We start from the raw sequence: 12,837 nt of genomic DNA on the forward strand, positions 1-12,837 counted from the left end.
GAGGTTTCATTATCTCTTTTGTGGGACCAGTTTTTTTTAATCCATCAGAACAAAATAAATCCTATTCTGGCTTCTCAGCCTTTGGAAGATTCCCCCTGTGTGGAGTTTATTTGATTAGGGCATGCCATTATCATATTAAACCCATTATGACTACTGAAAATTACTAATGGTTGCTCTAACTTTTACAAAGGATCAGGGAGATAATGCAAAGATGTCCTAGGTACTAGGAACATGTAATCTGGGCTGCATGGGCTGCATCTCTCTGTCTTTAAGCAAAGTTACAGATGTCAGATGGAGCTGAGGCACAAGGCAATTAAAGCCCCAGGATAATTTTGGTATGTCACTATTATTCAGCTGCCTAATTCTTACAGAGAATCTGGGTGTGAAAGTTATATGCAAAATCACGAACTGAATCTGTAATAAAATTGAGAAATAACTTGCAACATCATAATTCCTACAGCAGTGACCTGAGCCAGTGTAGTCTGAAGGATGAGCTGCGACTGTCAAATTTTCTGGAAAAATCCCTTTGCCAGGATTTTGTCTTCTGGGAAGCTCAGAAGCCTTAGAGAAAAAGGAAAACAATATTATCTCATTTGCTTCTTCTGTGTTTTGCTGCTTTGGAATGTGGTTGGAGATTGTTTATCCAACATGTTAATTGTTTTGACTTAATGGCCAATCATGGTCAGGCTGTCTTGGGACTCTGGAAGCAGTCATGAGTTTTTAATTAGTATCTTGTTAAGCTTTCTGTATCCTTTCTCTATTCTTTAGTATAGTTTTAGTATAGCATTCTTTAATATAATATAGTAACATAAAATAATCAATTAGCCTTCTAAGAACATGGAGTCAGATTAATCGTTTCCTTCCTTCCATGGGGGACTCCAAAAATACCACAGATGAGCCATCTATTTTTGTTGTCAGTGACAAAAAAATCAAGGAAGAGAATGAAGAAACAGAGTCAAGAATGTGTTTAGTGGGTGTTTGATGAGAGCTGTGTGTCAGGTAACCCAGTCTTTGTAGTTAGTGGTGGTGAGGGTCACAGCATGGCTGGGGAAGAGGAGTGGGTCTCTGGTCTCCAGCAGTGAGGTTACAGGGGAATTGGATTTTTTTCCTGTTCAATTACTCTGCCTTTTAAAGTTTGGATGCTTCGCTTCTTGACTTAGGACAAAACCTTTGTTTCACAAGTGTAAGCAAACAAAACCCAAACTACAAACAAAAGGAGCTCTCTTTGGCCTAGAAAATTGATCACTATCATTAACTGATAAACCAGCAGTGCCCATGAGGTCCAAACAATGAGTTTAGACCTGGTAAAAACAGGGAAAAAGAATCATGGGCTGGGTTGCTCTGGGTACTGCAGTGTTTGTGGTGGAAGAACTGCCATGCATGTGCTGGTTGCCCACCTGAGAAATCTACGGAAACACGCATATTTCTGTTTTTATTTTCCTCTATTCTTCACCTCACCTTTGGAGTCAGGCTGCTGCCACGCCCAGAGAGCTCACTGAAATCTTTGTTCCATGGCATTCTGCACACTGGTGGCATCCAGAGGAGACACAGGTCCAGCCAAGGTGCCAGGTAGCAAACAAGGAATTGCTGGGAGGAATTGCTGGCCACCTCACAGTGGCCCCAGAGGTTCTTGCTGGCTGAGGGTGCCCAGAAACCCTCTTGATTTTAGGTAAACCCTGCAGTAATGCCATAATCAGTCTAGGGAGGAATTAAATTCACTGAGCCTGCAGGTTGCCATGCATAAAAGCATGAATAAAAGCATAGATATTTTTCCCCACAAATTTCATTGCTTTCTGAGGTTATAGGGGTCTTAATATTTGTCTCTTTTGAAAAATAACTCACATTTAATATGGGCTGTAGCTTTCCATGGGTCTGGTAGCTTCTCTCTCAAGCAAAAGAAATCATCTCTCTCTTGGTTAGGATCAATATGAAATAAGATTAATGCCCAATAAGATCAGGTTATGAATTTTGATCAAACCAGCATCTTTCTCTTACACTGCTATAATTTATAAATGTTGTAGGTAATTACACTTACTAAGGTAAAATAAAAATTAAAATTTATGAATTTGTACTCTGCTCCCAGCAATGGAGAGATTAGAAATCAGTGTTAAATTTACTTGACATGAATACTGGATCAGTATTCCCAGTGGGGTGAATTCTGAATTATCCTGAACGTTGTCAGCATTTCATTATACCAAGCTCGCTACAAGGCAGTGAGAACAGATATCAGGAATGATTTCACAATCAGAATTTTATAAAAAAAGGAAGGAAGAAAGAAAAACCTACCAAAAACATTTTAATATCAAACTTGTTTCTTTTTCTTGAGTTTGTATCTCCTGAAAATATGAATCATTCAGGCAGTTTGGGTTGTGCTCTGGGCTGTAACACTGCACAGCCCAGCCCCAGTTCTGGCATGTTTAATTAGTGCTCCCTGTGTTTGTATGAGCCTCTGGCCTTGAGGTGCAGCAGGGGAACAGGTTCTGTGTCCTTGTAAAGGGACATCCAGGGACATTGTGATATGGCATTCCCCTCCATGCAGAGCCACAGTCCTCATGAACACTCCCTGAGGAGAAAAAGGCTCTCATGCTCATGTCCCGCAGTGTTTTGATCTTCTGAAGCTGCTCACTCTTGATGTAAAGCTTTTGCCACAAGTTGCCTTCCTGGTTTAGTCACATCCACCCATGAGCATCTCTGCCTGGCTTGGAGGACTGAAACCCTGAGCCAGTTGGTGTTTTTAGGGTTACCTGTGTGAAATCAGGGACTTAGGAGGCTGTAACCTGAATTCTACATTTCCATTTGCAAATTCAAGGCAAAAGGACTCACAGCTTAAGAAAAAAAATGGTGAAGTGGCTTTGCATGAAAAAATAAAAAAAAGGAGGAATTGAAGTTCATAGGCTTCTTCTTAACCTGGAAAAGACTCAGCATTGTCTGGAGCCCCTCCCTGTTCCTATTTTCATAACAGAAGAAATGAAATAAGGCACAGTCTTGCCAAGTGATTTGTCAAGGTTCATAAGGGAGAATAACAAATTAAGAACTGCTACTAGGTCTTCTAAGTCCCAGCTTAGTGATTTCTTCCTGAGATTTCAATTTTTCAGGAGTCTTTCAGGCTCTTCTCTAGTTAGGATGTGATTAAAAATGTATTTCTGTAGTCTCTAAAGGGGAGAAATTGGAGATGGATTCATATTCTGAAATTCCACTCCAAGCATCATAAACTCAGTAGCGTTGGTACAATTATATTATGGCAGTTGCATGTACACACTGTATTATTTCTAATTCATTTGAGCTCCCTTCCTTGGGATAAATGGCAATTACACTGCCTCTCTGGCTGTCAGCAGTACATGGCCCCACTGTCACTGTGTCTGCTGCACAGTTATTTTAGGCTCTGTTTGCTCCAGAGGTTACACATTTGTTTTCTTCAGAAAAATACACCCAATGTGGCTTGTCCATTATAACACCCCCTGTGCCTCCTCCTCTGCTGAGCAACACAGGAGAGGCTGAGCAGAAGGAATTGGATTTCTGGCTTGCACACCCTGATTGTGAGAGCTCTGGGGACATGTGGGGAGGAGAGGGCAAGAGTGAGACAGGAGTGCCCATGGTGCCCTGTGAAGAGGCTGGGCAGAGTTACAGAACAAAGCAGGGATTTATTCAAAGCATCTCCTCCATGGATGCACCTTGGGCAGCACCAGAGCCCAGCCAGGGCTGCACCCAAGATGAACCAAAACGGCCCCAAAATGCACGGCCGGGCACGGGCTCTGTCCCTGGGATCAGTTCTGCTCCATTTGCACCTTGCAGTTCATTGTCCCATTCCAGCTTCAGCCCAGGCAGTCCCACCCTGCTTGTTTTTCTCTCTCCAGCCCACGGGGTTTGTGCTCCTGGGCTGAGGTTTGGGTCATTTGTCCTTGGTGCCCAGCTGGAGCAGGAATTGTTTTGTGTCCCTGCTCTGTGCACAGAGCTCAGCAACACTGAATGTGAAGCTCAGACCCACACACTAAAGCAGCACAGAATCTGAAAAATAGAAAAGCAAAAACCTGAGGCATCAGCCAGGTCTCTGCTGAGGTTGAAAGGGACACAAGGGTCCCTCCTGCTACCCAGGTAGCTTAGACTCCCAAAAGCCTCTTGTGGCAGTGTGTGACTGAGTGATGGCTGTTCTCACATTCCCATCATCCTTTCTCACTGCCTCTGCTCCTCACGAGATGTGTTTCTATTTAAAGAATTAATCACCGCTCTATTGTCTTGTCTCATGTTGTTACCTCACCCTGCAGTGGCTTCAGGGCTGGAGTGTCAGTGGCAGATCCCAAGGTGCAGGAAGGAGAGCAGGATTTCTCTGGCTGAGGTCTCCAGCTCAGCTCTAAAGGGGAGGTGGGACAGCAGAGCCCAGCTCCTGAGACATCCTCATTGTATTGTAAGCTTAGCAGGATTGAGTTCTTGCTTCTTCAGGTAAATTAGTGGGTGTAATACAGCTTTGGTCTAATTAAATGTAGCCCTTTTTGGCTGAGTAAAACCAGACAACCTCACCCAGGCTGTCTTTGGTGACCAGGTGGTGAAAAATGGCTCTTCAGCCCCTGCTCAGGTGAAACACTGCAAAAATAAGGAGGTCAGACAGATATTGAGTAGAGGTTGTTCTCACCATTAGCTGATTTGCAGTGGTAAAAGGCATCTTTCCTCTGCTGTGCCTCCCTGCTGTCTCTGCAGGGCAGGTAAAGAACATCACTTTACTTCCCCAGCTTCAAGGACACACCTTTTGGCAGTGCAGACAGCTGGCTCGGTGCCTCCAGCTGAAAAGTGGAACAGGATTTGCTTAGTCATTTCTTCCACAATATGAGACTGATTCTTCTTGCTTGGAAAATGAAAAATGCCCTTTTTTCAGTGGGAATTATATCAGACTCCTAAAGTGCATCTTAGTAGAAAAATCTATGGAAGCAATGGGTTGCATGAAAACCAGCCTGGAACACATAAAGTACAGAATGAGGAAGGGAGAATTTATACTTAATGTTGTTTCTCTAACTTGGTTTGGAACTGGTCAGGAAGCTTGCTCTTTTTTTCCTTTTTTTTCTTCTTTCTCTTGGGAACTGGGGGAAAAAGAAATTACAGTGTTTTTAAGCAGACAGAACTGCAACAATAGTGAATAGTGTCATCAGTGACTGCCAAAAAAACTGCCCAAATTATTTGTCACTCCCACTGAATTTCAGATTGATGGCAATTAGTAAACAGAAAATCTCACTGGCAGTTACCAAACAGGAAAGAAAAAGAGCACTGCGTGTCAGACCACTTTCTTCCATCACACTCCTTATCGATGTTTTCTAATTTCATCCCTGATTTAAGCACACAGCAGGTTTTTATATGTTAGCTAATGTGTACTTCAATGTTTTACAGATATATTTCCTCTAAGCTGCTAACTAAAAATCAAATCTGGCCTTTTTTAGGTCCTCAGTCAGCTGGTGAGAAGCCTGGAGTACAACTGGTCATGTCCTATGAAAACACCTGCCTGACAATAATGCTGAAACACATGAGGAACCTCGTGAGTATTTTTACCAGAATGTGTAACCAGTAAGTCCTTGCATTTGCAGAGCACTGTGAAAACATTAATCTTCAAGCAGCCTTTCTGGGATAACTAATTTCAGCTCAAAGCAATGATAGTGCCGTTCTGTCACGATCTAACAATTGGTTTTTCCTTTTGAGCTCACTCAGTATGGTTGCAGGTGTGAGACAGATAGAGGAGCTGGGTTTCCTTAATGGCTGGTAATGGCCTTTTCCAAGAGAACCAATTTTGATTCTGTTTTGGCTCTCTCACCTGGCACATTTTGATAGCAGTCACACATAAGGCACGGTGCAGCAGCAGCAGGACTTTTTGCAGCATGTCAACCTGGCACTGGGGATTGATTATGCAGACATTTCCTTCCAGTCCAGTCTGTGAGGAGGGAAGAGCTGAGCAGAGCTGTGTTTGAAGGAGCAGTGTCGTTTGGAGGCACGATGCTCAGCTTTGTAGCACTGTCAGGAGGCTGGGAGGGAAATGCTGAGGGTTCCTGGAGCCAGGCTGCAGCAGGGGAAGCTGGCAGGGCTCCTGCAGCACAAGGCAGGTGGGATTGGCTGCTGAGGGCGGCTTCAGAGGTGGAGCTGGGGCTGTGTGTGAAGTGTGATCTCTCACTGGGGAGCGTGGGGGTGCTCCATCATGAATTCCCTGCCTGGATGTGCCCTTGGATTCCCGTGGCTCACATCTCAAGCAATGGCTGTGGCAAGGGAGCCTTTATTTGTCTGGCTATTATTGGCTGTTGTGGGCTCTCAGTGCACACCCTGTGCCACCTCCATCCCAAACTGGGATGCAGTCCCTTTTCCTCAATGGGGCCAAGCTGAGGGGCTTGTGTGAGCACCAGCCAGCAATAAAATGAGGCTGATGGTTTAATTAGTGGTATGAGGCACACGAGGCTTACACAGCTCTGACTGTTCTCTGCTGGCCACCCTGGCTTCTCATTTGCAATTCAAGCATCTCCATTCTGGTCTATGACATTCAATACATCTCTGTCATGAGATTTTTTTTCTATGTCCTGTGTGCCACTTTGACAGGTGAGATCAGCCTCTGCTGACATGTCCAATTTATACAAACTTTATCTTCAGGATGTAGCAAAAGACCTTCTTTATTTTTTTTTCTGTTGAGCTTTTTAAATCTAAGTGACTTTGATAAGCTTCTCATTAAGTTCTAATTGGTGGGAGGGGCATATTTAAGTGATTGCCATTCTGATGATATCCTTGGGACTTCAAGCAGGTGATGTGGAGATGCACACAAACAATTTGCAGGTGTTGGAATTAGTCTTCCTTTCTCCTTGCTTCCATCACTCTAAGTGTGTAGGCTCCTAACTGTGTTCTTAGGCAGTTCCAGCCATTTAATTAAATTAAATTACAGCGCAGATAGCTCTGTAGTGCAAACATAAAATCCAGGGCTCAGTTCACTTCATTATGGAAAGGGATAGTACAACTTGAAGTTACTATGTTTCTTTTGAAATAGGTAATTTAAATCAGGTAATTTAAATCAAACCCATTTTAGTGGGTTGGAAGAGAAGTGGTAGGAGTCCTGTTCAGCAAGGCTAACAATGATTCATGACTCCAGAATAAGGTCATTGATATAGCAGCCAAATTTAGGCAATCATGGTTTTAAATTCTGGGCTTCCAATTCCTTCCTTCCACCTGGCCATCCGTCCCTTGTCATCTGATCTGAAATATGAAATTGTGCTTCAGGGTCCTGTGATACTGCACTGCCTTCAGACCAGGAACTTCTAATAGGAAGGTTCTTTATCCCATTAGTGATCTTCTCAGCTTCCCAGCCTTATAAATCAATCTTTCTAATGTGCTCTCTTTTCTTTTTCCTTCTCTTTCCTCTTCTTTTTTTTTTTTTTTTTTTGGTTGAGCTGAACAGGGATTTTAAAAGTATGCCAAGATCATATCTTATTCAAGACATGTTAAAGCTATTTCAGGTATAGTCAGTCTTTTGCAGAGTCTCACTAATTATATTTTAGTGGTTCATCTGTGCAGAGATTACTTTGCTATCTTGTTTTATTTCATAATTTATAATAAATAATTTTTGTTCTGCTCTTCCCTATTTAATTTATCTCTTTAAAGAGATTTTATGATGTGTTCAGATGCGAAAATAATTGTAGTGGGCCAAATTAATCCCAAATGGAGCTTCACAGAACTGACAGGAATTGTGATAGAGACTTTTGATCCATGGAAATAAATTTGATTTAGTGTTTGTGTGAGTTTATTTCTAGGAGTTTTAATAGGAGACCTAGATCCTGCTGTGCAAATCCTATATTGATATACAATGCAAAGAGGCTCCCTAAGGAGCTGGTATTTTTATAGCCACTCTCAGGTGTCACACAGGTTCTTTAGAGGAGGAAGCCAGAGGACTGCAGTGCCATAACTTTGCAGGAATTTCTCCTGAAGGAAATTTGCCCATTCACGTGGGGTGTGATGGAGGGAAAATGCAGCAGCAGTGGAGAGAGCCCTGGTGTGAGGAGTGGTTAATGTGGGTGCCTGCATGGGCCCCTGGGATCTGAGGCATCCACAGAGCCAGATTTGCTGCAGATGCACAACTCTCATCTCTGATGCAGCTTCAGAGTGTCCTCTGCCTCCCCACTGCAACATTTCAGTCATGGGTAAAACAAGCCAGTCCTGCTTGAAGAAAACTCTATCAGAATTTCTGCAGAGACAAAGAGCAGAGAGCAGCCTTATGGATTTTGTGCCTGGAAAGGGCCATTAATCTAATCTAACCTTCTGCGAAGAAAAAGCTGCGTTTTTTTACCAAGGAAAAACTTGCAGCCAAGGAAACTGTTTGAACACAGAGATGGTAAGGCTGGTTGGCAATGTTTGCCTACAGTTTTAAGGCTGTGGGTGCACAATGAAGACAAGTTCTGTTAAACAGATATTTATAAGGTACAAAAAATGTTTCAGTCTCAATATTTGCCTCAGGAATTCAGTTTCATTTGAATCCTGAGATTCTGTAAGTCAGGTGGCTTAGAATCCTGAAATTCTGTAAGCTCACTGCTTCTACTTAGGATTTGAATGGCATCACCATGATTGCTGAGGCAAATAACTTTAAATTCAGTTTTCAAATATACAAAAGCCATGATGCCAAAAAATGCAATTTTCCAATCTATTACATAACCTGAAGTCAGCTTATTTGGGCATTGCTCCTCTCAAGTGCAGACAGTGCCACACTGGGCACTTTCTGGACTACACTCAATATTGCCTTAATAAAGTGAGGCTGGGGGAGAGGCAAACATTTGTGTAGGGGTGAAAACCTTGGAGGCCTGGAGAGTTTGCCTCTGGAGTCAGGGAGGATGTGGCAGGTGGAGGGGTGAGACAGGGCAGGCTTATTCCATCAAGACAATAGCACAGTACCTGGCAAAGTGCATTAAGTGGTCTCAGGAGCGATATAAAGGAGCCCCAGGGGAGATTTGTTTGGCCTCTGAAAGGATTTGTTACCTTAGGACAAGAATAGTGCAATTGTGGCAGCACAATACCCAGCCAAAGAGCAGCAGGCAGGAACAGGAGCACAGGGGGAATGCTGCTCTACCTCAGAAATGTAGGCTTGTGCAAATGTGGAGATGGATTTATTGAAATACATGTAGATTTTGAACTTGTAGCGTTCAAGTGCAGTTCTGTTCCCTTTTATTGAGCAGCACAGAGAATGGGAGATATCCAGAGCCCACCAGGTCTCACACAGGGCTGGCTGTGGGCTGGTTTAGTTCCACACAGCCAGAAACAGCCAGGCTACCTAATGGTGGACTTGCCCACTCCTCAAAAAAAACCCAGAGGCAGCAGGAACAGCCACTGCTGACACCCAGAAAAGGTTTCTAACACATCTCCTTGCCTGCTTCATGGAGAAGCAAAGGGAGCAGTGGCTCAGCACTGGCTCAGGAGGAAGCCTGCTTTTGCCACTGATTTCATTGCCATGGCTTCCGGCGTGCCCTGTTTTCAAAGATAAGCAGCTAAACTTCCAATCCTCTCTGCTAAACATTTTTTGCCCATTACTTCTCGTGGACAGAGTAACTCCTCAGGGGTAGAGGGGAGGAGAAACAAAGCCAAGTCATCCTGAATCTCCTGCCAGTAAATGGAAAATGTTACTAGAATTCAGGAAAGCGTGCGTGGGCGATGAATTCAGAACCAATTTTACGGGGGAAAAATTTGCTGGAAGAAAAAATAAACTCCTACAGTTCTTTGCAAAAGTACTTCCAGCTTTCCTTTTATAAAAGCTCTGAAGCTGTCATGTAGCACTCCTGGTGATTAATGATTCTAGGATAGCTGATATGTGGGTGACGAATTAGCAATCAGCTTTAGGCTTTCACAGACATCCAGCCTCTTTCCACTGTGTGTACAAATTGCTTCCAAAAATGTTTGTGAGATGCAGTGGTTTAAATGTTTTGGGGAAAAAAGGTGGGAGCCAGTTGCTGGAGTCGTGAATGCTGAGAATTTTAGATTTTCTGTGCTGACTCTGATTCCCAGAAGAGCCCTGCATTTGGTCTGAGGCTGTGAAGAAGCTTCCAAAATTGATTGATAGCACTGGGATTATGCGTGTGGAGTTGGTTAGAAGTGTGTGATATCACAGGGTGGGAAACAGTGTTTGAGGTTTTAGAATATAGTAATATATATGAAGCAAGATGGAGGTTTTAGGGTGGAGACAGGTTGTTCTTTACCTTATTCTTCACCCTTTTCTTCATGGCTTTGGGCGGTGTTTTGTAACTGGACAGAAGAGTCCGTAGTGCAGGCTTTGAGTAATTAGTTATTGGGCTAAAAGTGAAAATAATTTAGGTGCCATTTCTTAATTGGATAGTTTAGCCTTAAAAGACCTTGTAACAAGAGATTGTTGGCCATTTTGTGCCTTGCTAATGAAAGGCTGCAGAACTCCCTGCTGTAAGACTGTAAAATTGATAAGAAATAACAAACACCTGAGCCTTAATGCAAACCATTGTCTCAATTGCCTTCAATCCTGACCTCGAGAGAGTCAGGAAAAGAAGCCAAAAACCAACAGGCTGCCAAAAAAGCAGCCAATCTTTTCCAAATCCAAAGGGATCAGGTCCAAGCCTGCAGCAGAGGGCTGTGGGGATGTTCCCACCTGCAGCACAGGTGGATGCTCTGCTGCCTTTGCTGGGTTTTCTCTCAGCTTGAGCTGGGGAAGGGTCGGGGATCTTTGTTCAGTCTTAGTTGGTTCCCATAATTCCTCTCACTAACTTTTACACTTTATGGCTATCATTATATAGATTTAAATGGAAAATATTTTCTGCCTGCCAGTAACACAGTACCTGGCAGTGCCTGGCAGTGAAATAAAAGGCCGCATTATCCTTTCAGAATATTGTGAATGTGTACTGCTTTCCTTACTGCAGCCAACAGGGATTGGAATGGAGGTGCACAGGTAGGCAAGGCAGGGATGGAAAACAAGTGGAACAAAAATGACTTTGAGCTGAACAAAGTTATCCAGAGAGTGTCAGTGACAGAATTAAATCAGCAGCTTGGCTGATGGAGGGAGGTAACATTCAGATGAAGTTCTCCTTAGTCTGGCACAGGAAAAAATAAAAAGCCATGGGAAGAAAGCTCTTGTGCTAACTTTAGCTTATAAAGAATTTGGATTTAATTTTATATTCATATAAAATTATTTTAAAGTGGAAGGAAACTAGCAGAGATAAGCTATGTTCTCCTTGAGACTGAAAATTAGCTGAACACCTCTAAACAAAGGGTACTACAACTCAGCGGTACTTTAAATTGGAAAGAGATGAGGTCTGTTCTTGTGGCACAGGGATTACTGTTGGATTCAAACATATTTGTTTTGAAAGGTGTTTGACAAATATGTTGTACAGAAAGTTCTGTTATTATTTCTTGTTAAACCCTTTAATCTGTCACAGTCACAGTACTGCCTCAGCTCTAAATTCTAACTGCTCATTTTTAAGTAAGTAATTCCCTACGTAGTTGATGTGTGTTGAATAAGGGAAAAAAAAATCAAAAACAAAACAACAGTGAGTTCTGTTTAATATTATCAGTGATCTGGGAGATGAAGGTGAACAAAAATTCGATTTGCCACTGGTTGCAAATGAAGAAAACATTAAAAATAATAGTGCAGACAGAGCAAGATCAAGAGAATAAAAGTAATTTCCAGAACCCTACAAGCAGCTTGGACAAATGAAAAATATTTCCTCGGGGAGGGAGAGATCTATATCCCACAGTAATGTGAAGATAAAACAAGGCCACAGTGAGACATGAGGCTGCTACAAGAGATGCCAATGAGAAAGGCCAGATCCTGGTGTCATGGGGCAGAAATGAAGCAGTTCATCTTTATAAGGGTTTGAGAGTAAACTGTTTCTCTCAGGATGTTTTTTTAACTAGAATACAGGTTCAAAGAACAGCTCTCAGTAGGGCTGCTGGGGAGTGATTGATTCTTCAGGGGTGATTTATTGTTACTAAAACTTAGTTAAGAACAGACTAACAAGGACACGAGTCAATTGTGCAAATATTTAAGGGAGAAGACAGGAAGGTTCAGGAGGAATTATTTAGAACATTGAGCAGGAGCATAAGTAGAAGTAATGAGAGCTAATTAAGGAGCAGAAATTGCAAGCCTCATATAATGAAATGCTTTCTTACACAGGGAGATGGCATGCTGCAGAATAATTGAAAGAAAAGTGCAGGGAGATTGTACAGTTGGAGAAATTAAAGATAGGCATATACAGACTTTAGTAACTAATTAAGAAATTGAGAAGAAAAACAGTGCAGAATGAAGGCACGGATCACAATCTCACTGTTTCTTTACATATTTTATATTCACTTACTCTCTGGGCCCAGGCAAGGAGAGAAAAGAATTTGTATGTGGCAAAAAGATAGGAACAGAACAATAGCCTTTGCTTGTGTTTCTTTTCTCAAAGGCTAATTTCCTTTCATGCCCTCTAACAGGCAGCAGTGCTCTTAATCCTGACTGATTTCAAAAGGAAAGTGAAATGGGGATTTGTCTTTAGCATTTGTTCTCTTTTGTACTTTATTCAAAAGAAGAAATTCTGGGATCTATGTTTCTAAGGGTCAAAACAAGATCATTCTTATCTCAGCCAGTGTCACAGACTCTGTGACTGAATATTCATCTGAAAATTAAGTGTCCCAAGCACAGCGGTAATACAGGGTTGAAAGCAATGGAATTTAGTTTCTATATGGGCTTGGTGGTAATTCTGAGATAAAAGGTTCAGAGACTTGTTCATGAAATCTGCTCTCTGCATTCTACACCCTACACCAACATTGCTTATCCACAGGATAATACAGTTTTAAAGCATACCTGACCCTTGATTTCTCTCATCTATTAAAAAAAAAAAA

General features: G+C 42.3%; 1 protein-coding gene across 1 annotated transcript in view; it reads left to right on the plus strand.

Annotated features, from left to right (window-relative positions):
• Positions 1-12,837, plus strand: part of PIK3C2G (phosphatidylinositol-4-phosphate 3-kinase catalytic subunit type 2 gamma) — a 185,929-nt gene that overhangs the window by 158,413 nt on the left and 14,679 nt on the right. Inside the window, exon 30 of the mRNA XM_058022917.1 lies at positions 5,424-5,518. Within this exon, the coding sequence (XP_057878900.1) occupies positions 5,424-5,518 (95 nt within the window). The remainder of the gene's footprint in view (positions 1-5,423; positions 5,519-12,837) is intronic.

Source organism: Melospiza georgiana, chromosome 4 (genome assembly GCF_028018845.1).
Source record: "Melospiza georgiana isolate bMelGeo1 chromosome 4, bMelGeo1.pri, whole genome shotgun sequence".
Classification (NCBI taxonomy): Eukaryota; Metazoa; Chordata; class Aves; order Passeriformes; family Passerellidae; genus Melospiza; species Melospiza georgiana.